This window comes from Neurospora hispaniola, assembly GCF_033458365.1.
Source record: "Neurospora hispaniola strain FGSC 10403 chromosome Unknown B0T23scaffold_5, whole genome shotgun sequence".
NCBI classification, from domain to species: Eukaryota; Fungi; Ascomycota; class Sordariomycetes; order Sordariales; family Sordariaceae; genus Neurospora; species Neurospora hispaniola.
In genome coordinates, this window is record NW_026944410.1 from 3,593,219 (window position 1) to 3,618,096 (window position 24,878).

The 24,878-nt window shown below is 41.2% G+C and overlaps 6 protein-coding genes across 6 annotated transcripts; 2 read left to right on the forward strand and 4 right to left on the reverse strand.

The window, feature by feature from the left end:
• Window positions 1-10,897: 10,897 nt before the first annotated feature.
• B0T23DRAFT_318306 (uncharacterized protein) lies at window positions 10,898-12,251 on the forward strand (the record flags this gene model as incomplete). Its single annotated transcript, XM_062835067.1, has 3 exons — window positions 10,898-11,128; window positions 11,194-11,714; window positions 11,774-12,251. 3 exons carry the CDS (start codon window positions 10,898-10,900, stop codon window positions 12,249-12,251), a joined length of 1,230 nt encoding a protein of 409 aa, XP_062692282.1.
• A 402-nt stretch (window positions 12,252-12,653) lies between these two features.
• Window positions 12,654-14,602, forward strand: B0T23DRAFT_405839 (amidase signature enzyme; the record flags this gene model as incomplete). Its single annotated transcript, XM_062839057.1, has 2 exons — window positions 12,654-12,673; window positions 12,838-14,602. The coding sequence occupies 2 exons, from the start codon at window positions 12,654-12,656 to the stop codon at window positions 14,600-14,602; spliced, it is 1,785 nt and encodes a 594-aa protein (XP_062692283.1).
• A 2,160-nt stretch (window positions 14,603-16,762) lies between these two features.
• B0T23DRAFT_176882 (uncharacterized protein) lies at window positions 16,763-17,729 on the reverse strand. Its single transcript, XM_062833007.1, has 2 exons — window positions 17,054-17,729; window positions 16,763-16,977 (listed from the first exon to the last, which is right to left on the reverse strand). Exons 1-2 carry the CDS (start codon window positions 17,434-17,436, stop codon window positions 16,824-16,826), a joined length of 537 nt encoding a protein of 178 aa, XP_062692284.1. The 5' UTR covers window positions 17,437-17,729; the 3' UTR covers window positions 16,763-16,823.
• Window positions 17,730-19,450: 1,721 nt separating this feature from the next.
• Window positions 19,451-21,822, reverse strand: B0T23DRAFT_319683 (heterokaryon incompatibility protein-domain-containing protein; the record flags this gene model as incomplete). Its single annotated transcript, XM_062835137.1, has 2 exons — window positions 19,451-21,264; window positions 21,330-21,822. 2 exons carry the CDS (start codon window positions 21,820-21,822, stop codon window positions 19,451-19,453), a joined length of 2,307 nt encoding a protein of 768 aa, XP_062692285.1.
• A 584-nt stretch (window positions 21,823-22,406) lies between these two features.
• On the reverse strand, window positions 22,407-23,657 carry B0T23DRAFT_383179 (uncharacterized protein). Its single transcript, XM_062837387.1, has one exon. It carries the CDS (start codon window positions 23,171-23,173, stop codon window positions 22,826-22,828), a length of 348 nt encoding a protein of 115 aa, XP_062692286.1. The 5' UTR covers window positions 23,174-23,657; the 3' UTR covers window positions 22,407-22,825.
• Window positions 23,658-23,815: 158 nt separating this feature from the next.
• B0T23DRAFT_397132 (uncharacterized protein) lies at window positions 23,816-24,497 on the reverse strand (the record flags this gene model as incomplete). The annotated part of the gene is made up of 3 exons (XM_062838276.1): window positions 23,816-23,874; window positions 23,949-24,055; window positions 24,178-24,497. The coding sequence occupies 3 exons, from the start codon at window positions 24,495-24,497 to the stop codon at window positions 23,816-23,818; spliced, it is 486 nt and encodes a 161-aa protein (XP_062692287.1).
• Window positions 24,498-24,878: the final 381 nt, after the last annotated feature.

Here is a 24,878-nt window from a genome sequence, read left to right on the forward strand (position 1 = left end):
TAAAAATACTATTAGAAAAACTATAAATTATATAATTAAATAAAATAGTAGGAGGAAAACACGTTAAACAGCATAATAGAATAATAGGAAATTTAAAATTATTTTATTTAAAAGAAAGTTTAAAAATTGGAAACTAATATATAGGCTAGGAAATAAGGAACTTTAATCAATTTACTATTTTGTACGAAAAGAACTAAATAAATATTATTATTCCTTTTAAAAGGAAGAAAAAAACAAAAAGGATTATATATTATCACAATACTAAAAAACATTCTTTATAAACTTTACTTACCATCTCCCTATATACTACTAAATTTACTTTATTCCTAATTAGTAATATACAAAAAACTAAAAAAAAAAATCAAAATATTTAAAGATATTTAAAATAACTACCCCTACTACCCTTAAAAAAAAATTTTTTACGTATTTCCTATATTAGAATTCCCATTCTAAAATACTGTACAAATATATTAATTACCTTATTAACCTTTATATACTAAAGGAATTTAACCCTAAACCCTTAATATATAACTCCCTTTCCTATTAAAGATATTCAACTTAAAGTTTAATTTCACTTTTAAAGAATAATCTAATATAAAACTATAAAAGAGGAATATTAATTACAATCCAAACCTCCCGACTACTATATTATCCAACTTTAAATTTACTAAAATTATTTACTTTAGAAATAAATTCTAAAGAAATAAAATTTATAGTATATTCTTTAGCTATTCTATAATACTATATACAATTACTATAAATACTATCCATAAAGTTAAGTAATAGAAGTAAATGATATTCTGTAAAAGGATTTATAATTATAGCCTATTTAAACTTATTAAAAGTACCGCGGAATATTAATATATATTCTTTTTAATATATCGAAATATAATAACTATACTATAGTAAATTACTAGCATCTAGAAAAGAAAATTAGTAGAGAATTAATTAAATAAATAGAAATACGTACTTTTTATTAAAAATTTAAATAATTAATACTTTTAACTGTTTATTTTATTAAACTATATAATAAGTATAGCAACCAAAAAGCTAACCACCCTTAGTATTGACTTAAATTAAATTTAATACTATATTAAAGGAAATTATTATTTATTTAACCTAATTTAGAAATTATCCTTTAGCCCTAAAACCGTTAAATATTTATAAGAACGCTTTTTAACGGTTAGGGAATCCCTATAAAAAAATAAAATATAATACTTTAAGAGGGTAAAATATAATATAAATTCTTAAATAAATAATAATTAATTTTATACCCTCTATTAGTATATAAATTCCCTAAATAATATTTATAGGCAAAAATCCTAGCCCAATCCATTACTAAATTCGTAAATAGAAAAATTTACAAACTTTAAGACAATTATTATATTAAATTTAGTAAAAAATAGAATAAGGATAGACTAGTTTAGAAATATTATTACACTACGGCCGATAAATATCATTCTTATGGACGTTCTAACGAACATCAATTAGCCAATTAATAGTAGCGGGAGGAAGAAGTTGCACGGGATTTGCGCGTCTTTAAAGCTAATTGGAACCATAAGTAGATATTTTGATAATAGGTATTTAATATAGAAAAAAAAAATTAATAGAATAATAGTAAATTAATTAAAAAAGGAAGGAAGTAAGAAAGGAACCCGACCGAAGGAAATAAATTCTTATACTCTAATAATAAATTATTATTAATATTTAATTTATTATTTACTACTCTAGGAGAAGGTAATTGCTTAAAGAAAGTTTATTATTCTAAGTAACTATTAAGGTTATTATAACCGCTAGAAAAAAAAGAGATAAAAAATTCCTACTACCTTAAACCTTTATAATTTACTACTTTTACTGCCTAAATACTCGCTTTATAAAAAAGGATAAATTAATTATATTAAAAGTAAATACTATGAAGTTAAATATCGTATTACTAGCTAAGTAAGTAGTAGCTTCAAAAAATACTTCTAATACTTAAATTCAATAATTAGATAATTTATAAACTATTTATATAATACCCTCTTCCCCTAGCCTTTTCCCTACCTTCCTTTTCTTCTCCTTATAATAATAATATTAAGAAGCCTAAAAAACTTCCAAAACTTTTTTTTCTCTATTAAAGTAACCCTAATCCAATATAACCTATATTATTAACTTTTTTACTACATACAATTCAATACATTTTAAAATATTAAACATTAACTTTAGTTTTTTCTTCCTCTAATACCTATAAATTAATTACTCGCAATATTACTTTATTAATATATTTTCCAATAACTATACTTCTTCCTACAATAAGGCTTAAATTACCTTAAATAATAATAACGTAGGTAAATCTAATAAAATTAAAAGTAAAAAGCCTTAAACTATTTCAAATCCGACTAAAATAATAAAATTTAGTAATACTAATAATAAATAACCCCAATAGCCTATTCCTATTTGTAGCCTTCAATTTTTATAAGGGTATAATAAAGTATTAATCCTCAACTAGCTTAATAAACAAGTAATTACACCATTATCAAACTTCCAATTCAAATAGATTTAGGAAGCTTTCAAAATAACGCTCAATTAGAATATTATTAATCAAATACCTCGACTAAACACTAATACTACGCCCGAACTACTAAAGACTATATTCCAAAGCTTTATTAATTAGTATATTTAAAACTATTAGGGACCCTTCCCTAATTTATTAAAAATAATTAACGAATAGTTAAATATTATAAAAATAAATTAATTATATAATTAGATACTAAAATATAATAATAAACATAAAACTTATAAAGTATATCTTAGCCCCCCTCGAGATCCGAAGTTAAAAAATAGGCATATACCTCTCAACTATCCCCGGCTAAGCAGCACTTAACTAAATTAGCACTTTAATTTTAACTTACCTTATAATGAACTAAATACCAACAAGCTATTCAATAAGCTCTTCCACTCTAAATTACAACCTAATTAAGTAAGCGCCTTCCTACTAAATAAAAATAAATTTTATAACTAAAAACGACTTACAATACACCTAACCAACCTTTAGCACAATATCGATAAACATACCTTTACCTATATTAATAATCTAATTACCCTACTTCTATAAATAATTAAAAAGGAGTTAAAAATAATCTTCGTATTAAATAAATATACTTAATTAAATAACGCTAATAAAATTTTAAAATATATAATTAATTCAAACGATATTAAGTCACTTATAAGGGAAAAAAGGTTTTGGGTAATCCCTATATACCTATAAAACATATATTTCTTAATAATTATCTTTAATTAATTAATAAGCTAATAGGACTACTATAATTCTAATTTATATAATTCTATACTAAAGAATATAGAATTAGCTTTAATTTTATTATCTCAAAGATTTAATATTTAAAAGGTAATAAAGTCTAACCTAGGTCTTCTTATTTATTAAATTAACTTTATTACCCAAAAATCTAACTAAATTTATAAATTAATAGTAGTAGAAACTATATAAATAAAACTAATAGAATATAATCTAAATTTTTAAATATTTATACCCAAAACCTAGAAATAGAGTATAATATTAAAGGAATATATAATATTTAAATAAAAATAGAGAAAGAATATTATAGTATAATAATATTAAAGAATAATTTATAATACTTTACGGATAAAGTAATAGCAATTTAAAGGCCTACTTAAGAATCCTTTAAGGGAAATATTATTTATAATCGATAATAGATCTAATAATATCCTCTCCTAATAAAGTAAACGTATATATAATACTAAAGAAAAGCCTTAGTATTTTATATAGCCTAAGGATTATATTACTTAAATTAAAAAAAACTAATTGTAAGGGCTCGGAAATACAAAGATCTTTCCTTACTACCAACTATATAATAACCCTAATATTATAATTAACCTTCCTCCATTCTAATATATATTAATTAAACCTATTAAAGAAAACAATAGCGAAAGCTCTTTATTATTTAATTCTTCATTATCCAACTCTTCCTCTCCTACTTTTATAGTACAATAAAGAAAGGTTAGAAAATTAATTTCTTCTTTAAATAATATTTATTTACCCCTAAATTCTTCCCGAAATTCAACTCCAACCCTAATTCCGCCTCGACAAATTATAATTCATTTTCAAAATTTAAAAATAATGAATTAACTAACCTCTACTCCAACTTTGTCTTATTTAATAATATTATTACCTTTTAATTTTTATTCAATTAGGAAATAAAGTACCTCTATTCAATTAATTATTAATAATTAAATATATTAGAGTTTAATACTAATTATATCCAACCCTCCTAAAGAAATTAAAATTCTTTTTATTAATACTCTAATAAATCGTATATAATTATAAACTCCTCTTCCGCCCAAAAATATAGGAATTTTTAAACTATTATTAAAAAACAAAACTCTATTAATTCCGAGAAGTATTAACCTACTAAGTACCTTAAAATTACCTATAAATTTAATATAAATATTTACTTAAATAAAAAGGATTAATTAATTACTAATCCCTTTAAATTTTAAAAAGCCTTCGAACTTATTTACTCCCTCTAATTCCTCTTAACACAAACGTACACCATCAAACCCTATATTTATATCGCAATAAAAATTATCCCCAATATCCGGATTTAAAAGCTTTCACTCAGCCAAAGAAACTCCTATTACCGGTTAAAGCCTAGCAATTAATCAATTATAAATAGCAATACTACTTAATTTTAACTCCTATAAATTTATAATAAACTCTTTAATTTACTCTATTCGCCGTATAAAGCACAATTTAAATAACCTTCCTAAATATAATCCTAATAACCCTTCCTAAATTACAACAGAATTTAAAGAAAAATTTAATCTAAATATTTATTTAAAACTATAAGGACCTTTATAATTTATTAAAATAATTTAAAATAATATTATTTAGAAAATAAATAACTATTTCTTTACTAAAAATACTAGAAAAAAACATTTAATTACTAAAAGTAAAAGAGGATATAGGAGTAATAGAAATAATAAAGGAAAGTACTAATTATGTACATATATGTGTGTGAAGGTGAGTCTGTTTAGGGGATTTATTATAGATTTAAAGGGAAGATTTGATTTGGGGTGGTACATAGGAACATATATATTAATTTTTAGTAGTGATTTTTTTCAAAAATTTTCAAAGTATATAGGATTAGGGAAGTACTTTCTAAATTGAGAAAACCTAGACAATTAGTATAGAAAAAAAATAGGAAAAAGAAAGAGATTGAATATAAGGAAATAGGATAGGAGATTAATAGAATATTAACTTTTTATTAAATTAAATAATTAATTTTTAACTCTTTAACAATTCTTAGTTATATAAAATTAGTTTTTAATAGTCGCTAATTATTTATCTTTATTTATTTAATATACTAAATAATCCTTTATCCTTCTTAAGGAAATACTTATTTATATTCCTATTTATATCCGAAAGAAAAATGTAAAAAGATCCGATAATTACCCTCGTTTTCCGGCGAAAACTAAATATTAAGCCATTTAATAAATACGTAACTCTAATAAGTCGTATTTAGCTTAATACTTCCCATCTCGACCATCCGAAAAGATTTAAAAATCATTTACCACTCTACCTAATTAAATAGCTAAGAACTACGGTCCTTATACATCGTGCTGGTCGTAGTGGTGTTGGTATTGTTGTTGTGGTTTTCTCGCCATTTCATTATATAATTAACTTCTTAAATCTTAAGGGAGGCTATAGTCCTTATAGGCATAGGGGTAAAGCATAGGATTAGAACCGGCTCTTCTCCTTTCAATTGTCCCTCCTTAATTAGTTAGTATTTCTTTAAATATTGAAATAATACGTTACGCAACGTATAGCATTTCTTATAATAATTATATATATATTATTCGGGTACTAATAATAATAGGGTTCGAAATTTCTCCGCTTTAAGGGCTAGGGGCGATTTACAATACTTCCTATATTACTTCTTCCGGTCCTTTATTTTAAAGTACTTCGAATATTTACGGTATTTAATAACGGATTCCAATATTATATATATTCCTATATTATTTAGCGCGTTTAATTCGGAATTATCGGTTAACGTAGCCTCTTTTACATAGTAGGCCTTTTCATATACCTTTCAATTATAATTTAAATCCCGATTACGACTTTATTTTCGGTTGCGGTTTTAATTGCGGTACCTATTGTAGCTTCGATCGTAGTCTCGGTTGTAACTACGGTCGTAGTCTCGGTTGCAGTTTTTATTACGGTTCCGGTCCTAATTCCGGTTGCGGCTTCGATTTTAATTGTAAGAGCGGGATCGGTATTCCGAAGTAGCATTAGAATTGCCTCTAGACCGGGTATTATTTAAATCTAACTTAACTACCGTAAATAATACTACTCTAGATTTAGTAATAAGCTATATATAACTAATAAATATATTCTCTTTAATTAACGCTCTTAGGAATTATTTAATATAAAAGTCCATACTTAATTAAATTTATATTATTATTCCGTACTAATTTTTATTGTCTTTTATTAATATACCTATAGCTTTAGTATAACGTATTTATTACTAGACGAAATATATAAAGGCTCCTTTATTATTAACGATATTTTTTAAAAATATACGCCCTCTTATAAACTTCGAAGTAGCTATAGCTGAATTTAGAGTAAAACAATTAATAAATTAGTCGAATAATTTATATATACCTTTATTTTTCCATTCTATTTTAGTATTACTATCGATTTTAATAGTCTACTAAATTCGAGTAGTTCCGGCTAAGTAGGTATAGAATAGTTAGGTAAACTATTTATTTATTTTACTATCAATTCGACGTTAGCGTAATAATAAAATAAATAATAATATTTATTTACGAAAAATATAAACGTTTATATATAAAGTATATTTACTATCTAAAATAATACTTTAATCTTTAGGGTCATTTCCATTTAGGTTAAATATACTAATATCCTTATACTTAACCTTCTCGAAATCTTCATTATTATTATTATAATAATTATAACTACAGCGCCTATTATTAGGATCTTCGCTCCTCCTCCCACCTCTTCTTAATAGTAAATCGTCGCTACCGCTACTACTAGGTGCGTAATATAAATTGCAACCGCCAATACTGGGAATACACGGATTACTACTTCCGCTTTATTTACCGCCGTAATTACCTCCTCTATCCAAAGGTGAGTTTGGATCTCCTCCTCCTCCTAAATTTAGGGGTGCACTATTGCTATAAATCGATTCGTTATTACCTAATATTTAATTAGTAGGGATTTTATCGGTAATAATAATTAGTTTTACAGGTAATCTATTTAATAAATAGTTGGGATTGAGACTAAGTATGTAAAACTAATATAATATTTAAGTTTTAGTAGGGGGCGGTACTAATACTCTTCGGAAATTAGGCTACTTTACAAAAAGTAGATTAGCGATTTAAGGAAGCGCGGACTAAATTCGAATTAAATTAATAATTATTCGTATATCTAATAGCGTAGTAATTATTTTAAGTTGGATAATTTTATTAATACTCTTACCCACTTTAATAAATAAAATATATTTTCGAAAGGGATTAATTAAAGACAATGCCTTATAAGGGGCTTCTTCGGATATACTTTCTATAGAGGCTTGGAAAGCTTAAGTCTTACCCTTATTTATTTTATTTACAGCGATTATCTTAGTTAAATAGTTATATATTGTAATTTTAAAGGGTATACCGAAGATAGTATTTACTTTACGAATAATCATTTTAGCGGATGGTTTAATCGGGGCTATAGGACTATAGTCTTCCTCTAACTAAATTCGGATAGGGTTAGGAAGAATATAAAGGTTATTAAATAATTCTTTCAGGACCTCCTTACAGATTTCCTTAATTACTTTAATATAGATTCTATTAATTTATTTAGTAATATTATCTATAATAATTTTAGCCGTCTCCTTTTATTAATTAGCCAACTTCTTAATAGTATTATTTAATATAGTTTCCAAATATTTTTTCTAAGTATTAATTTACTTATTTAATATTATTTAAAAATTACTATTAACTTCGCAATACTATATATCGTTTATTACCTTATTATTTTTATTTAATTAATTAATTATTTCCCTAATATTTTTCAATTATCTGATTAATATATTGCTGATTTTAGATATTTATCCCGCAAATAGATTTTTAATTCTCTTACAGTCCTTATTTAAAGAGTCTTGAATACTAATAAATTATAGGGTAATTTAATTAAATAGGGCGTTAATTTATCTATCGAATTTAATATTAAAATATTCGATTAATTCTTTATTATTACTAAATTTAATTGGTTTTACTGGGAGAGCCTTATTTAAATTATTATAGGGGAGACTTATAGTTCTAAAATTGTAATCGGTTTTTACTTAAATATTTTAATTTAATTATCCTATTAGCCCGGTTATCGGGTTTTAATTTACAATTATTTCGTATTATAGATAATTTATAGAGGGATATTGAATTTTATAATAAAGGTCTGTAATAGGAGGAGTATAGATATTAGTTGGTAGAGGTTTGCTTCGAAGTTCCGTTGCCGTTATTACGTACAATTCGTTATAATCAGATTAGTATAAGTTAGCTTCGCTCTCGATATAACTAATATTGTTGTTTATACTACGAATGTGCTTATTCTAGATATCTAATATGTCCGCTAAATTGTTATAATTACGAATTCGCCGGTTTAAAAGGTTTAATTTAATTTCGGAAGTAGGAAGAATATTCTGGGGGCCTAGTACGGGATTATCGGATTTAATAAAGGAGCCGGGTATAATAAAAATTCCTATATTACTTAAAATATGTTAAATAAATATAAATTTAAATATATTTTTATAATAACGACCGGTATTTAAAAGTATAGAAAGTATATAAATAGGATTCAAATAAGAAGGATAAATACTACTATATACCTAGGTTCAGTAATAAGGGAAACTTTTAGTATCTAAAAGTCTTATAGCCGCTAGAATTTAGGTAGTAATATATAGTTACCTAAATTCGTTGTATAGGGTGGAGTAGAGTAAATAGTTAATTTTGCGAATATTTAAATTTATTGTATTATCGAAGAAGATTTTTACGATTACCTAAATTTATTGTAAAGGGAAGAGGGGAGGGTAAATTGTATTAATTGAATAAATAGTATACTTTCTTAAATCGGAAAGGTAGTAAAATTGTAAGAATATCCAAATTCGTTTTACGTACTTTTAAATATTTCCTATTTTTTATTGGAAGAAAAAAACGATCTTCTATCGCTAATACGACGTCGCTTAATACCTTCTTAATTAAGGCCGGTCGGCGATAGGAATAGTGTAGTATGGTTTAGGTTAAGTAATTTCAATTGTAATTACTATTTAATACTATTAAGAGGGTATTTGAATGTTGTAATAATAATATATGTCTAATTGAATATATATAAAGTAATAATCTAAAAGAATCTAGAGCAGGAAGCTTACGTACAGTCGGTTAACTTTAAGGCACGCAAGCCTTATCTAATCTATAGGTCCTATATACGTGGGTGGGCTCCCGTGGGAGCGGTTTATTCAATTGAATGAACCCGACCGAGCGGGCTGGGCCATCCAGTCAGGTGATCTGACATGTGATGACGCCAGCGATACCAATCCGGTATCAGATGTCCTTGAATGGGAATTGCGCCTCGGATTACCGTATAAGCACCATCACGCTGTCATGGTGCCTGTCTCCGACTTTTCCGTCAGTCCCTACTCCTGCAATTTGACTTGATATCATCCATTGGAGGAGAGGTAAAACAACAAACTCACTAACAGTAGGTAGTCACCAGTCTAAATGCCTGGTGCTGGAGGCCCCTTGGTCGATCACGTACCCCTGACAGCTGATCTTGCAGCTAAGGATCCCCATGGTGAACATGGCTGCCACGCCGCGCTAGCCACTTCGAAAAGAACGTTGGTCCGGTCCAGTGTAGCACTCCACCGCCGTTGATGAAAGATTGCCAGATCGGACATGCAGGGATTGACATGTTGAGGCTTTTCATGCCTCTTCTTTTCCTGCTGTAATTTAACAAAGTTTGCGCCCAATAGTTCCCGTGCTAGTGTTGATGATCACCCATGATCATCAATTTGCGCAGACCGCAAGACTCTTTCGTATCAGGGCACGACAGGCCTCGACTTTGAACCTGGGGAACCCTGACTTGCCAGCGCCTATCTAGGCGTCGTTTCGGCTAAGCTTTTTTGCTTGAGGCTCCATCCAGGCTGAACCATCACAATCCCAGTCCAAATACCTGACTTTCTTGCACACCGCGAATCCGATTTATTGCGCATTCCAAGCGATCAAGCCACCCAGGCCTTTTCAAAAGGACCGAGCCGACGTAAAGATAGTTTCGTCGTCCTGAAGCCAAGCTTTGCACCTCAGCTAGGTGGATAGGAGGAATATGAGCATGGCGTGATGGTAACTGACTCGAGAGCAGGCGAGCGCGGTTGAGCTAGCCATAAAGGTGCGCGTCCGAACAGATGGAGGGGGCTCATATTCCGTCTGAAATTTTACCTTCTTGGCCATACCCTGCTTTGGGAGTGATGGTCAAGAGAGGCAACAGTGAAGAAAAAGCTACCCGAATTGGTTTGGGTCTCGTGTGCAGCAAGTGCGGGACCCTTAATATGCTAAGCAAGCTGGGGTGTCCTGGCTTAAGCAATTCCCATCCTTTTGCGTATAGGGCATAAGATAGCCATAGAACCCGCATTTTCGAGCACGTTCCCACTGGACTTGAGCTTAGTTGTTGCTGTCCAAGAATCGCATATGCCGATCCGTTCTTGGTGACAAGTGCAAAGAACAACGATAATAAGGACGGCAGCCGTTCTTTCACGAGGACCGATATAACCCGGCGTGCCCGCCCTTGAACGGTGTCCGGCATCCGAAGCCGTGAGCCCAGGCCGCCATGTCCGGCACTACCAGCACCGACCCGAGGATAACGGCGGCGATCGAGGCTGGGCGAATCCCGAAAGGAATCAGCATTGCCTGGCTAGAGCAATCCCGAGACAAACCCGCGACTGGCGCCATTATCTTTGTCACCTTGCTGACGGGCGTCTTTGTGCTATGCCGAATCGCTTCAAGAGCCTTTGTGCTGAGGCGAACCGGACTTGATGACTGGTTAGCGCTACTGGGTCTGGTGAGTGCCTCTACCAATCACGCTTTTGACAGCAGGAAGACCCTGACCCTTTACCATTCATTCAGGCCCTTCTTATAGCGTTTGTGGTGCTGGATATCCAATCGATCGACATTGGATCGGGGCGGCACTATGATTATATCATATACGTGCTGACGCCGGAAGAGGTGAACCGCAGTGAGATTGTCGACTTTGCGGCACACATTGTCTACACGGTTGCGTTGCTGATCTGCCGTGTATCGGGTTTGACCTTTTACCACCGCATCTGCAGCATCCACCGCGGGTTCCGACTGGCGATTCAGGTCCTGATGGGCGTCCTGGTGGCGGGCTTCCTGCCGCAGCTGTTCCTCATCATTTTCCACTGTACCCCGGTGACGGGCCTGTGGCCATACACGAAGACCAACAACTGGCAGGAGGGCATCGAGGACTACGACTGCTTGCCGTGGGGTCTCGTGTACAGTGTCAACTCGGCCGTGTCGCTGTTTTGCGACTTTTTGCTGTTTGGCATCCCGTTGGCCATGATCCGGATGCTTGATCTGCCGCGCAAGCGGAGACTGCAGCTGGCGTGCATTTTGCTGCCTGGCGTCTTGTAAGTCGAGCACCTGCCTGTTGGGACAGGAGTTATGAAGGTTGACTGACAATGGACAGGGTTACCTGCATCTCGATTGCTCGTTTGGTGCTGGTCATCGAAGGTCAGTGGAACAAGGACATGTCATGGACGTACAACGCCTTGTTGGCGGTCGAGGTATCCGAGATTGGCGCGACCTTGATCTCCCTGTCGATTCCCGGAATCAAGCCCATGTGGGACAAGTACATCAGGAGAAGGGGCCACGATTCCAGTTCTGGGGGACGTTCGGGGCACTCGACCAAGGGCGGCGGCACCAAGGGCACATCGATAACGCTGAACAATCTCAGCCTGCGGCCCCAGCACCACCTCAACAAGCTGGGTTCGACCAGCGACTGCACGTACAACGACACCAAGAGCCGCAGCCGTGACAAGGACGACGACGACGGGACGGCCAGCACCGAAGGCATCATGGTGCGGGTAGATTTTGATATGACGACGGAAAGCGAGACGAACTCACAGTACCGGCGGTCCAAGGCTATCGAAGCGCAAGTAGTTTGAGAAGGCCGAATCAATGGATGTGGATTTATTTACTTTTTTTGATGGGAACTGGTGATGGTGGGAGGCCGGGCTGGATGGAGGGATGGAGTTCAGGTTGCTTGACGGGGTTTCGTTATGTTTTGCGAACACTGAGGTTCTAGTCTAGTATTTTAGCGGCAGTGGGAGCACGGGCCACGACCAGAGCTGTTAGTGCCCCCTCACCAACCCTGCTGTCCAACGCCGCCGGGGAAACGGGACAGGGACAGCTCATCTAACGCAACCCACTACAACCACACAACTCCACTGCAACTACAGGGGAGAATGCACCATTCCTCCAGAAATCGGACATTCTTGGCACTCATATCGGTCACTTCTCTCCATCATCGCTTTGATAACGAATCTCTCAAGACAACCTCAAACAACATGAAGCATCACGTCAACTTGTCCATCTGTCATCTCCATATCTTCGACTACTATTGATGTTCATGGTATGCCATACCGTGCTTTCCGCAACTGGAGTCACTGGACACCGCCGGACGCGACAGCACTCTTTCTGTTTGTTTGTTTGTTTGTTTGTTTGTTTGTTTGTTTGTTTATACATCAACAGCTTCATCGTGATGCCTGGCCTCAAGAGTTGGCTAGCCGTCGCCACGGCGATTGGCATATGTCTGGGCGCTTCCCTCTCGACCCCTTCCACCAAGGACATCAAGCTCCTCAAGGAGAACTGCCCGCTCACCGACGTCCTCTTCCCTGTCCTTCCCTGCGGCACCTTCAGGCTTGAGGAGGCCACCATCGATGACATGCAGGCTGCCATGAACAATGGCACCCTCACCTCGGTTCAGCTTGTCGGTTGCTATGTCCTCCGTACTTTCCAGACCCATCTCTACATCAACTCCCTCCTCCAGTACAACCCTGATGCCCTGTCCATCGCTGCTCAGATGGACGCTGAGCGTGCCGCCGCCAAGATCCGCGGTCCTCTCCATGGTATCCCCTTCACCGTCAAGGACAACATTGCCACCAAGGATCAGCTCGAGACCACTGCTGGCTCGTGGGCTCTTCTCGGCAGCATCGTTCCCCGTGATGCCCACGTTGTCGCCAAGCTCCGTGAGGCCGGTGCCGTTCTCTTCGGCAAGGCTATCCTCTCCGAGTGGGCCGATATGCGCAGCAACAACTACTCCGAGGGTTACTCTGCCCGCGGTGGCCAGTGCCGCTCTGCTTACAACCTGACCGTCAACCCTGGCGGTTCCTCCTCCGGTAGCGCCGTGGGTGTCGCTGCCAATGCCATCGCCTTCTCCCTCGGTACCGAGACCGACGGATCCGTCATCAACCCGGCTATGCGCAACAACATTGTCGGCCTCAAGCCCACCGTCGGTCTTACTTCCCGTGCCGGTGTTATTCCCGAGAGCGAGCACCAAGATACCGTCGGTACGTTTGGTCGTACAGTTCGTGATGCCGTCTATGCTCTTGATGCCATCTACGGCATTGATCAGCGGGACGAGTACACCCTTGCCCAGGAAGGCAAGACTCCCGAGGACGGCTACGCATCCTACCTCACCACCAAAACTGCCCTCAAGGACGCCGTCTTTGGTATTCCCTGGAACAGCTTCTGGCGCTACGCCGATCCTGAGCAGGTTCGCCAGTTGACGGCTCTCATCAAGCTCATCGAGGATGCTGGCGCCACCATCATCAACGGCACCGAGATTACCGACCACGAGAGAATCGTCAGCCCCTACGGCTGGGACTGGGACTATGGCACCAACCGCGGCTACCCCAACGAGTCCGAGTACACCGTCGTCAAGGTTGACTTCTACAACAACATCAAGACGTACCTCTCCGAGCTCGAGAACGCAAGCATTCGTTCTCTCGAGGATATCGTCCAGTTCAACTACGACAACGATGCCACCGAGGGTGGCCGTCCCTGGCCCCTTGGTCATCCCGCCTTCTACTCTGGTCAGGATGGCTTCCTCGCCTCACTCGCCACCAAGGGTATCAAGGATGAGACCTACTACCAGGCCCTCAACTTCACCCAGTCGTCCACCCGCAACGGCATCGATGACGCTCTGACCTACAAGGGTAAGAAGATCTCGGGTCTCCTTGTTCCTCCTGATGTCGCTCAGGCTCCCCAGATTGCTGCCCAGGCTGGCTACCCTATGATCACCCTTCCCGCCGGTATTCACTCCGCCAGCGGTATGGGCATCGGTCTCGGCATCATGCAGACTGCCTATGGTGAGCCGGAACTCGTCAAGTGGGGTTCTGCTATTGAGGACCTCCAGAAGTCTACCAATACCCCTTACAAGCGCAGCCTTCCTCAATGGAGAGATTGCCTCAAGAGGAACATACCCGTCTATACTGTTTACGAGGGTTCTGACTGAACAACTTGTGTCTTGTTATCTTTTTTCGTCGCCATGTCTTTTTCTTATTTATCCTCTTTTCTCTTTTTCTACACCTTTCTTAAGCCCGTATTTCTTAGCCCAAACATCCCAAGATGTCGGTTAACTACACCTTCATCCAATTCCAAGCACGAAAGTCAAGGTACGTCACGGTCACACAGCTGAGGTCCCAGACATTGATGGATCATATTGCTCGCTGATAGCTTTGTCTCAATGCAGATATAGGTAGCCATCAAAATCAACGTCCTCCAACCAACAACTCCATCATAGCTAACTCCATGCACAGCAAACAAATCTTGTTCGTCACAGCTCGACTATGTGAACAGCAAGTCTTAGTTCATGTTTATTCATCCTAACCCCCCCTCTTCCAAGTTATAGTATCAATGGTTACCTACAGTGGGTGGTGTAGCACATCTCATCGCTTCTTGGTATGATGGGAAGGACTTTTTCTGTTCAGCACAGTTTCAATACTGGTTTGATTGTTAGCGTGTGTGGACTTCTTCCGACTTTGAATACATAGGGGAGGAATGTGTGTGCGATCCAGAAGTACATGATTGGTCCCAAATCGTTGGGTAGAGAGAGAGAGTTTTATAACAGCCTTTCTTATTATTTCAAGAGACAATACCCAAAAGGAAAACACTTTTGGCGCTTTTTCTAGGGCTTGCATCGCCAAAAATCCACCAAACCAAGTTTGAGAAGGAAAAGTGTCGATCGAAGTAATCATATCATGCCAACAATTGAACCGGTGTTGGAGTATGTTTATGAGAAACTGGTAATGATTACGAAAATCTTTGTACATAAGTCCTTGCTAAATTCACTTATAACACATACGACCATACCCACTGGAAAACTCGGGATCCCGTCCGCTCTCCCATAGATAAGCCAATGAGGGCCAGACTAGTAGTTGGGTCGGTGACGACCAGCGAATCCCTGGTGTTGTATGTTTTTTCTCTTTTTTTTTCCTCTCTTTCTTTTCTATCTCTTTCCCTTTTTAACGTCCGCTTCTTCTTATCCCTTTTCTCTCCCTTTTTTTTTTTTCTTTTATCTTTTCTTTGCATGCACACACAACCAACAGGGGGTTGTAAATGTAACGGACCATGGTAGGTAGCTAGGTACCAACTCCTACTTGTAGAACTAGTAACAAACAACAACCGGATTCGTTTACCTTTTATAAAGTGTTTCACCCACCAAGGTTCTACACACCTTTATTATTGAGTTTAGGTACGTATGAGTGTAAAGGGCAGTAATGGGTACAGTACATGACCCACGAGAAACGGAAAGACATCCCACCACACCGTGCACACGATTCGTAGTGGTTTTCTTTTTTCTTTTTCTTTTCTTTTTTTTCTTTTTTCGTTTCTTTATCTCCTAAGCCCAACGAGTTAGTTAGTCCAATCGCTCATCACTTTACAAGCCCCCCCTTACTTACTGTCATCGCCTATCCCCTTTTATCTTCCACTCTAGGTAGGGTAGGTAATAAAGTTCCTTGGAAGACCACATGATAAGTGAAGGGTTTCGGAAAATGTTATTAAATACTAGATGCAGTGGTCAGTCAGGTTAGTATGATGTGCAAGACTTGTAAGTCTACTGTACTGCTGTGTAATGAAGCTACGATGGCATTAGTTGGGATGGGTGGGTTGTTGATTTTGATGGCTAAGGTATATCTGCTTTAGGAGTGCTGGATGTCTGGCCGAGGATGCTGTGTGTGATTCACAGTCTGTAACGGGCAGTCAGACTACATATGTAGGGACTCCAAAAAGGGAAAGAAAGACATCTTAATTGATACGTCACATTAGATTTCAGGGCTGAAGTTTTGTCTCAGATTACTACGAGCAGGGAGCTGAGATCAGTCGGTTTCAGATCCGATTGAAGCAATGCATCAACACCAATCAAACACGTTTTCTTGCAGCTAGAGGTAGTCAAGACAAGTAAGTCATGACAGCAGCAGCAATCAAGAAACAAGCTAGCGCGCCAAAATTATGTTTGTATTTTGATAATGGCAGCGGATCTGTATCTGCATCTGTATCTGTTTTGTCTATAACTTCTTCCAACTCATTCCTCATTCCCCACAACTTCCGTTAACATTTCTTCTTTCCATGTCACCCCAACATCACCATCCCCATATTACTACTACTCGAGTGTAACTGTTGCTAGCTCTAGGCTAGGCTAGGCTAGGTTGACAGCGCCCAGGAAGGAAACCCGCTTAAGCAGAAACGGTGCCAGTGACAGTGAAGTCGGTCTTGTCGCAAACAATGTGACGCTCGGAGTAGTTCTCGCCAATGGTCCAGTTGGGGTTGGGGCCAGTGGACTCGTCGGTGCAGGTGGTCTTGACGATGGTGGAGCCAGTAGCGGTGATACTTTTTTTTTTGGTGTTCATGTTAGTCTCTTTCTCTAGTTGTCTCCTTCTGGTGATCACAGGTAGGGTTGACTTACGACTTGTTGTCAGAGGCATAAAGGGTCTCGCGCACGGTAACCTTGCCATCCTCACGGTTGTACTTGAAGCTGGCCCAGCTCTCGGTGCCCTCAACAGCGCCCTTGGGAGCAGAGCAGGGGTAGAAGTCGTTGAAGTCGTAGAAGAAGTCGGGAATCTGGCTGGACTGGGCGCCGCAGCTGTAGACGGCGCCGGTCTTCTCGGAGGTCAAGGAGAAGTTGACATGGCCGTAGCTGTTCTGGTGGGCAGGGGTGGTGAAGACGTAGTCGGCGTGGAAGTCAAAGTCCTTGACATCCCAGGTGAGGCTGGTGGTGGCGTTGGTGGGGGCAGCGGTGGCGGTGGCAGCGAGGGCCAGGGCAGCAGCGGCGCGGGTGAAGTTGACCATTTTGAATGAGTTTGGTGGGGGTTGGTTGGTTGGTTGGTGGTGATTAGAGATTAGGTTTAGATTGAAGTGTTGGATTGTTGATTGTGATGCTGGATGAGATGGTTGAGAGGCAAGACAGAGAGAGATTCTCGAGATCTTATACTCCAAGATCTTGTGAACAGGTTCATACGAACGGACGTTGGATTACGAGCTGGCGTCCCGGTCGACCTGAGCTACTGATGGTGATCATCACGGTATCCGCCGGATCCTCCTTCGATGCCGTTGTAGCCGTACCTGCTGGCTGTTACGTTACTCGTTTGCTGGCCAGTTGACGTTCAAAAGTCACCGCCACCGTCTGCCGGCTCGTATTGCCCTGTCGTGGCTTGTGTTGTTTTTGGTGGTCTGTAGACGACCCTGTAGACAAGGAGGGACGTTCAGCATCCACCGGCTTGTGGGGAACCGCCCGCTTGGCATCAATCAAACAAGGAGAAGCATGGAGAAGAGTCGAGTTGCTGCTGCTGCTGCTGCTGCTGCACATGGGAATCGAATCCTCAACAGATGGGGACTTTCCTTTCTCTGACGACTGCCAAGAAGGCGGACAATTCTTCTTTCTCGTATCTCCCCTTCCCAGCGGGGTTCACCAAGCAGGTCTGACAGCTCAAGCTAGGCCAAATGTGCCGTAGCTTCAACTGATCGACGTTTTTTGGTCCCCTAATTGTCCTAGCAGGGAAACTTACGGGCTTCGCGAAACCTCGCGGACGCTGGTCTCGGTAGCAGTGCAGCTGGCTGACTCGGCTATGGCCGAGACAAGGGGACTGAGATACATATGGAGACACCGCTACACGTATCACAGTTCACCCCACAGTCTTTGCAGAGGACTCTTCCCACTTTCATGACTGCCAGGCGGTACTGCTGATTGAAATCCGTTTGGCTATTTCCTGCTCTGAATGAAGTAGGTCCTGGTTACAAGTGTGCGGAACACTTTTGATTGTTGTTCTTGAACCTGGCTTGGGGTTGTTGGGAACCAATGGGGGCTCCCAAATGCCTTGTCTTTTCCAAGGTCCGCGGAGGTCGCAAGTCTTGAGCTAACAAACAAACCAGCGTCGATCTGCCAAGTCCACCGTGGGCGCTTATTTCTTCGTGTTACACTGAAGATTGAGCACAACAATGAGGTCATCAAAGCAAACAGATGAAGGACTGTTTGGTGGAGGGGTTGAATTCGAGATTTGAAAAAAGAAATGAAAACTTTGATTGATTTCGTTGCTACTGTGTACACAGCAGCCCAACGCCACAGTAACACCATTGATGCCATAAGATCGCCCAAAAAACGTGGGGTATCCTTCACAGCGAAGGCAATATTGCGGCTGGCACGGCAATGATGACAGACCTCGACAGCAGCAAGGGCTGTGCGCGATTGCAGAATGCTGTGTCACCCAGAAACCGAACAAGAGAGTCGGGGGTGATCCGTTCCACGAATCAACGAGTTTCGACTCATCTGCTTGGCAACACTTGTACGAGGGTATCGGGATATCGGTTGCACCGGGACCCTGGAGGCTGAGTTGATGCAACGGTGGGGGAGTTCGGGTCGTCGCCAATCAAAAACACAAACGCCCGAAGCGGTGTGATAAGGTGAACTCAATCGATACGAAAGGGAACCTCGTTGTAACGTTGACTGTCGTTTTCCAAATCAGCATGTTCTTTCTAAGGGCCGATTGCGATACGAACTGGCATGAACTGAGAAGACGATATCGGTTTGTCAACTTGTTCTGAGGTTGGGGAACCGAGGCTCGCTGACTTTGGAACATGAAACCTTTCTGGAAATGCCACGACTGAAAACTGACAATGATCGACATCGGGGTGTGGAGGTTCTGCTTGTGCCTAGGGTCTACACGAGATCTCAGGGGTGCAACGGCAGCCTGTGATCCGCTTTGGGTGGGTAAGCCAAGACCAGGACGAGAAAAAGGGGACGGTGTGAATAGAGTGGAGCATAGCTAGGCATGAACGGGATCTCCTTTTTGTTGAACTGAAATCGACCTCAGCAAATACCCAGCACCTCCTCCATTTCACTTCCGTCGAATGCATTGACAGGACACTCTGACAATTCGCCCGTCCTGAAGGCCCCGACACGCCGGTAAATGGTCGATCCTCCTTTATCACCCTCGTCTTTGGCCACCAAGACCAAACCAGCCTGGAATTGTCGTTTCCAATAATTGCCGACCAGCCCTTCCCACTCCATCAACATGACGAGGACCACTTCGAGCCCATCTGCCGGTGTGTCATCGTCCATGTGCACAATAACGGGCGTCTTATCCTTCCCTGCGACGTACAATCGATCCTGCGGAAAGCCCTGGATATCCAGCTCCGTCTTCACCAAGCCCATGCACACGCGGCCCTTCAAATCAATTGTGATCTCCCCCTCTTTATCAGGCCTGTACTTGGACTCAAACGGGGGGTTAGGGTATTTAACGAGCTGGGAGAGGTAAGCGACGCTAGTAACCGACTCGACCAAGAATCGCTTGTTCCCATCCCAATGGGCGGGCCGTTGTGTGTTCTTTCCGCTTCTCGCAATGTTTTTCAGCGACGCCTGCACATCAAGTTCCTTGGCGGCCCAAGACCACGAAGGAGCGTTGGAGCCGGAAACCACGTTCTTTCTCTCGCCCAGCTCGCGGGTGAAGCGCCAGAGGAGGTCGAGCGGGTAGAGCTCACGCCAGGTTCCGGTGACGTAGGTGAAGGAGCGGAAGTGCTCAATGGCGCGGGCAATGCCGGCCACGGCGAAGAGACGGTCGGAGGTAAAGGTCAAAGAGGTGCCGATGAAGGTCTTGACGATCTTTTCCCAGCAGAGGAAGGAGGGAAATGTGTGCTCGATTAGGTGTTTTTCCCTGTTTTTCTGTTCGTGGGACCCGTCTGTCTGCTGTTCTTCAGTGTTGCAAAGTGCTTCAAAGACCGTCTTGGAGGAAAAAGGGGTGTCCCCGGTGGCTCGCAAAGTAGGCTCGGTGAGACGCTCTTGAACTCGGGGGGTGCCAGTCTTGAAGGGCCAAGACTCGGCAAAAGCTTGACGCCGACATTCCCAGAAGAGCTGGGGAGCACCAAAGTAGACGGCTCGCGACGACAGGACGCTTTCCTGGAAGACCCAGCCTCGCTTGAAAAGAGGAGACTGTTCAACATTCTCCGTGAAAGTGTTTTCAAGGAGCGAGTTGACGGCGTATATGGCGGACTTTTCGTCACACACTTTGATCCGACATGGGCTGGTCTGCAACGGGTTCCTTGGGGTATAGCATCCGTCGTTGCCACCGGTCCCGAGTGCAGTGATGTTACAGCGAGAGTGGCCGTAGACGTCACTCATGGTAAGTCCTTCTCTTTGCCAGTCCTTCTTGGCTTCTGTCCCACTTTGGATGATGCACAGTGAATCGATCCAGATGTATCGGCACCCGAGTTGCTGTGTGATCTTCATGGCATCTCGAAACGTCTTGGACAGCCTGTCATCAAAGGGTATTCTGTCTTGCAACTGGGTCATGTTTTCTGTCTCCAGCTTCAAGTTGTGCGGTTTCGTGGAGATGGACCAGGAATGACTGAGGGTGAGGTAGTGTGCCTTCTTTTTGGCAAGGCCTTCGGCAGCCGATATTACCAGCCGGGGGGCTAGTTTGCCGGGGACTTCTCCCACGTCGATGAGCCGCGTAGGCAGCCAGATGGCAGTAGGGTCCTTTTGCGTGGAGGAATAGCGGTTGCACTCGGGGTGGTTGTCGACGCAGTCTTTCAACCAGTACTGTATGGATTCAAGCACTTGGGGAGCATCCGAGGAGGCAGACAGAGGGAGGTTGGAATCAGGGCCTGCTGCTGGGGAGTATGTATCTGTGGAAAACAACGTCAGAATCAACCTTGACTTTCCCATCCAGGTAGGCAGGCAGGCAACCAACCACTCTGAACCTTGCGCAGCTGGACAGTGACAAAGTCATCCATGATCCATGCGCCAGAAAAGTCCAAACTCTGGCTGTACCGTTCCTCCAGCCAGTCGTCCAGTCCGGGCAAGTCATGCGGCATATCCTCGTCGATCTCCAGCTCTTGTATCCGGCTCGTTTCCAGCCAGACCGAGGAATGCCCAGCACAGGCGACGACCTGGACGACACCCGTATGCTCCTCGTCCTTGAACCATTCGAAGTATTGGTCCTTCTTGCTGATCAGAGTACAGAGGTGGCAGCCGGCAGCGGCGGATGCCTCCAGCTTCTCCAAGCTTTCAGAGTGGAAGAAGCGAAGTTTCTCTTCCTGGCCGGCATCCCCGTCCAATGCCCAAGTGCTGGTGCCCGTCCATGGCTCTAGCCGTGCGAGTCGTTCTTGAACCCAGTCGGAGTGGATGATGCGAGAACAACGATGGCACAGGATGTGGGGGATGACGCCACCGTCCAAAGTCATATCGGAAGGTCGCTCGAAATCGCTTCAGTTCGGCAAGAGGGGTTGGTTGTCGTTGTCGTGTGGTCGACCCCGCGCGAGACAAGCCATGTTTGTGGCTGGTGGTTGGGTAGTACATAGTGCCCAGGTGAGTGGTGATGGGTTCCATGGACGGGAGTGGCTTGCCAAGATGTGGTGTTTGTGAGACGTCGCAGGGGTGGCATAACCAAGGATGGGGACGGCGGTTGTTCCCGTGCGCTAACAAACACTATCAGACGCCTCTCCCGTCAGAGCCTCTTCCCCAGAATGTAGCACAAGGCATGTCTAAAACAACTTCACGGTAACACAAACAAATGAAAAGTTGTGGATTACAGTCTGCCTTTACCAGAATGTGCCCAAGTCTCGTTATTTCTTGATAGTTCGCTACAGTCATTTAATCATAGTTTGGTCCAACAGCGCTCAAAGGACTGTCCAGTCGTCTCCACTGCATCATCTCCCACAGTGCGGTTATAGCGGACATGTCTGTTAGTGTCGGGTGGAGTCGGGTCCACGGCAAGCCCTTGACATAGGTACCGGCAACGATTTTCGGAGACAATTCAATTGAAAAGCAAAAATCAAAGATGCTGAATTATTAACGCTTTTCTTGGTTATTTTTCTCTCTGCCCGTCGCGCTCTTCGTCCATTGAAGTCCCTTACTCACTTCACCTACTCCTTCTAGTTTCCCTTGCGCCCAAAGCACTCAAAATGCCCTCCGCCATTCGCAATCCGTTCCGCTACATACAAGTCAGCTTCGCCCATCAAAAGAACTGAAAGAATGAACCTACTCAAATTCAACGAACTCCACGTATCCCTCTTATGACTCCCCGAATCACAGATACAAGCCAACATATCCCCTGATACCCCCCCTCCATAAAGCCAGCAATCGCAAAAATCCCTACAAAAGTTGGCCGTCCTGTTTTCTCACTTTGTCAGCTCCCATTCCCATTCCCATCCCATCCCATCATATTACAAGCTAGGTGTGGACTCCTTACCCAGATAAATCCTCCACCTTTCCGTCTCTCTCCTCAAACCACTTGAGTTTACTCTCCTTGGCATCAAACCAGATACACTGGTTCAGATCCAGCTTCGTCTCGCGCCATCCGTGCAGTCTCGGGTGGGATGCCTCATGGGAGTCGTCGGTGAGCTTGCAGATGCCGGAGAGGGCGCAGGCTTTGGAGTCGACTTGCCAGTTTACACAGGACTTGCGGAATGTGTCTATCATGGGCTTTTGGCTGGGGTCGGTGTTGGCGATGGTAGCGGCGGAGATGGTGGGGATGAGGGTGGCGAGAGTGGTGAGAATGTGGGCGAGAGTGGGGGGAAGGAGTGGGAAATGCATTTTGAGGTCGTTCGTCTTTGGTGAGTGCTTGGTAGACTAAGTCGATAATAAAGGTACACTCGGTGGAAAGCTTGACGGTCTGGGCTTGGCTGGGGTAGGAGGTTATAGTTATAAGGTTGGAAATCGGGAGTGAATATTCTCTTTGTCACGCGCGAATGCCTCACCATCTTGGTTCAACTCAGTTGCTTCTAGCATACTATGACACATCGCTACGTAAAGTAGTGTGGATGGAAAATTGACATCTCATCGACAGCGGCGGTATTGAAGAATGTTGGTCACTGCCCTGCGCTGTAGCCCAATCCCTCCACGCGCTGCCCTGGATGTACCGCGAAGATGGTCCTTACTTCAAAGTCTACTTTATTTTGAATTAGAGGCAGAACTCATAACCTCATTTCGCTGATATTTCAGTGGATTTTGTTAGGATGGGCAGTCAAGCCAACAAGTACGCGCGTGTGTCTGAAACAATTGAGATGCCTCGACAGAGATTTGAGAATATTCCACGACTGTTGACTACTTGACAATTGCCTGTCCCTCCGCGTCCCTTCCCTCTCGTGAGATTACTCATCCCGAGCACTAAGCCTTTCCCAGTCGACTATATGAATTTCACCAACTCATAGAGATACTGCAGTCAAAATCAAGCATCTAAGGTCCGAGCATTCCAAAGCATCCCAGTCGGCCATCACTATTGAAGATATGCTCGGCTGTAGGACAAAATCATCATCAGTTTACCGTCAATGTTGTCGTGATAAGGGGAAAGAATGGTGATTAGTCCTACCCAGATTGATTCCCGTAAACAAGGACCAGTCAGACGGCTTCTCATCTCCACGATTGCACTGCAGAATTGCTGTCCACGTCCAATTGCTGTACTGCCATGGTCCGCACCTGTGATTCGAGGTCATACAATAGTCGTCAAGTTCAACCCTAACACGGAGACTTGTCGTCAGTCATAAAGTGAATGGAGGGTGTGTCTCACTACCAGGTGACTTCAGGATGCCAAAACTGACAAGTTTCCCTGTGTACTATTCATCTTCTTCTCATCCACCGTGGTGGAATTCGTACACGACGGAGGTATCTTCCACTCCAGCTTGCTCTCCTTAATGTTGTAGGCAATGCACTTTGACAGACCCAACGTGGTAGTAAGGTTGCTCTCTGCGTCGCCCCGCTGGCAAACAGCGCTTATGCCCATGTGCGGTGTGAACTTGAATGAGTCGGGATCACAACTTCGTTGAAAATTGCCATCGTCAAAACACGAGGAATTTGAAGCCGTAACAGTGGTGGTGAAAATGAATACGAGAAAGTGAAGGAGTTGCATCTTCGCGGTCATGGCTTAAACAAGTGTGTTGGATTGGGAGATGTCGATGATGGTGCCGAGGTGAGTGAAAGCGAGCTTTGGCATGGTATTAAATACATCATCAAAAATCTGTCAACGGGTAAGCACCTGTTGTAGATAATGTGCAACACTTTTATTGCAGCAGAAGAGTGTGTCACGGCCTGAACTCGACACAAACAACTTTGAAACAGGAGATCACGAACTGGAGAGCAAACTCCTTGAGTAAACGAGACTCAGCTCAAACTAAACTACAAAACATCAAGAAACGACAAAATATATTTACAAACCTGAACATCTAGTTTACAGTAAGTAGTATTTGCGAAAGGTGTTGGGGATTTCCAACGCCTCTTACCCATAAGTCCGGCGTTGTACTCC

Bases quoted from the DNA above. Each gene is read 5' to 3' on its own strand.
- B0T23DRAFT_176882 (XM_062833007.1), bottom strand. From the start codon at position 17,436: ATGGTCAACTTCACCCGCGCCGCTGCTGCCCTGGCCCTCGCTGCCACC. The intron at 16,978-17,053 runs GTAAGTCAACCC...CAAAAAAAAAAG, and splicing joins TATGCCTCTGACAACAAGTC to TATCACCGCTACTGGCTCCA.
- B0T23DRAFT_383179 (XM_062837387.1), bottom strand. From the start codon at position 23,173: ATGCATTTCCCACTCCTTCCCCCCACTCTCGCCCACATTCTCACCACT.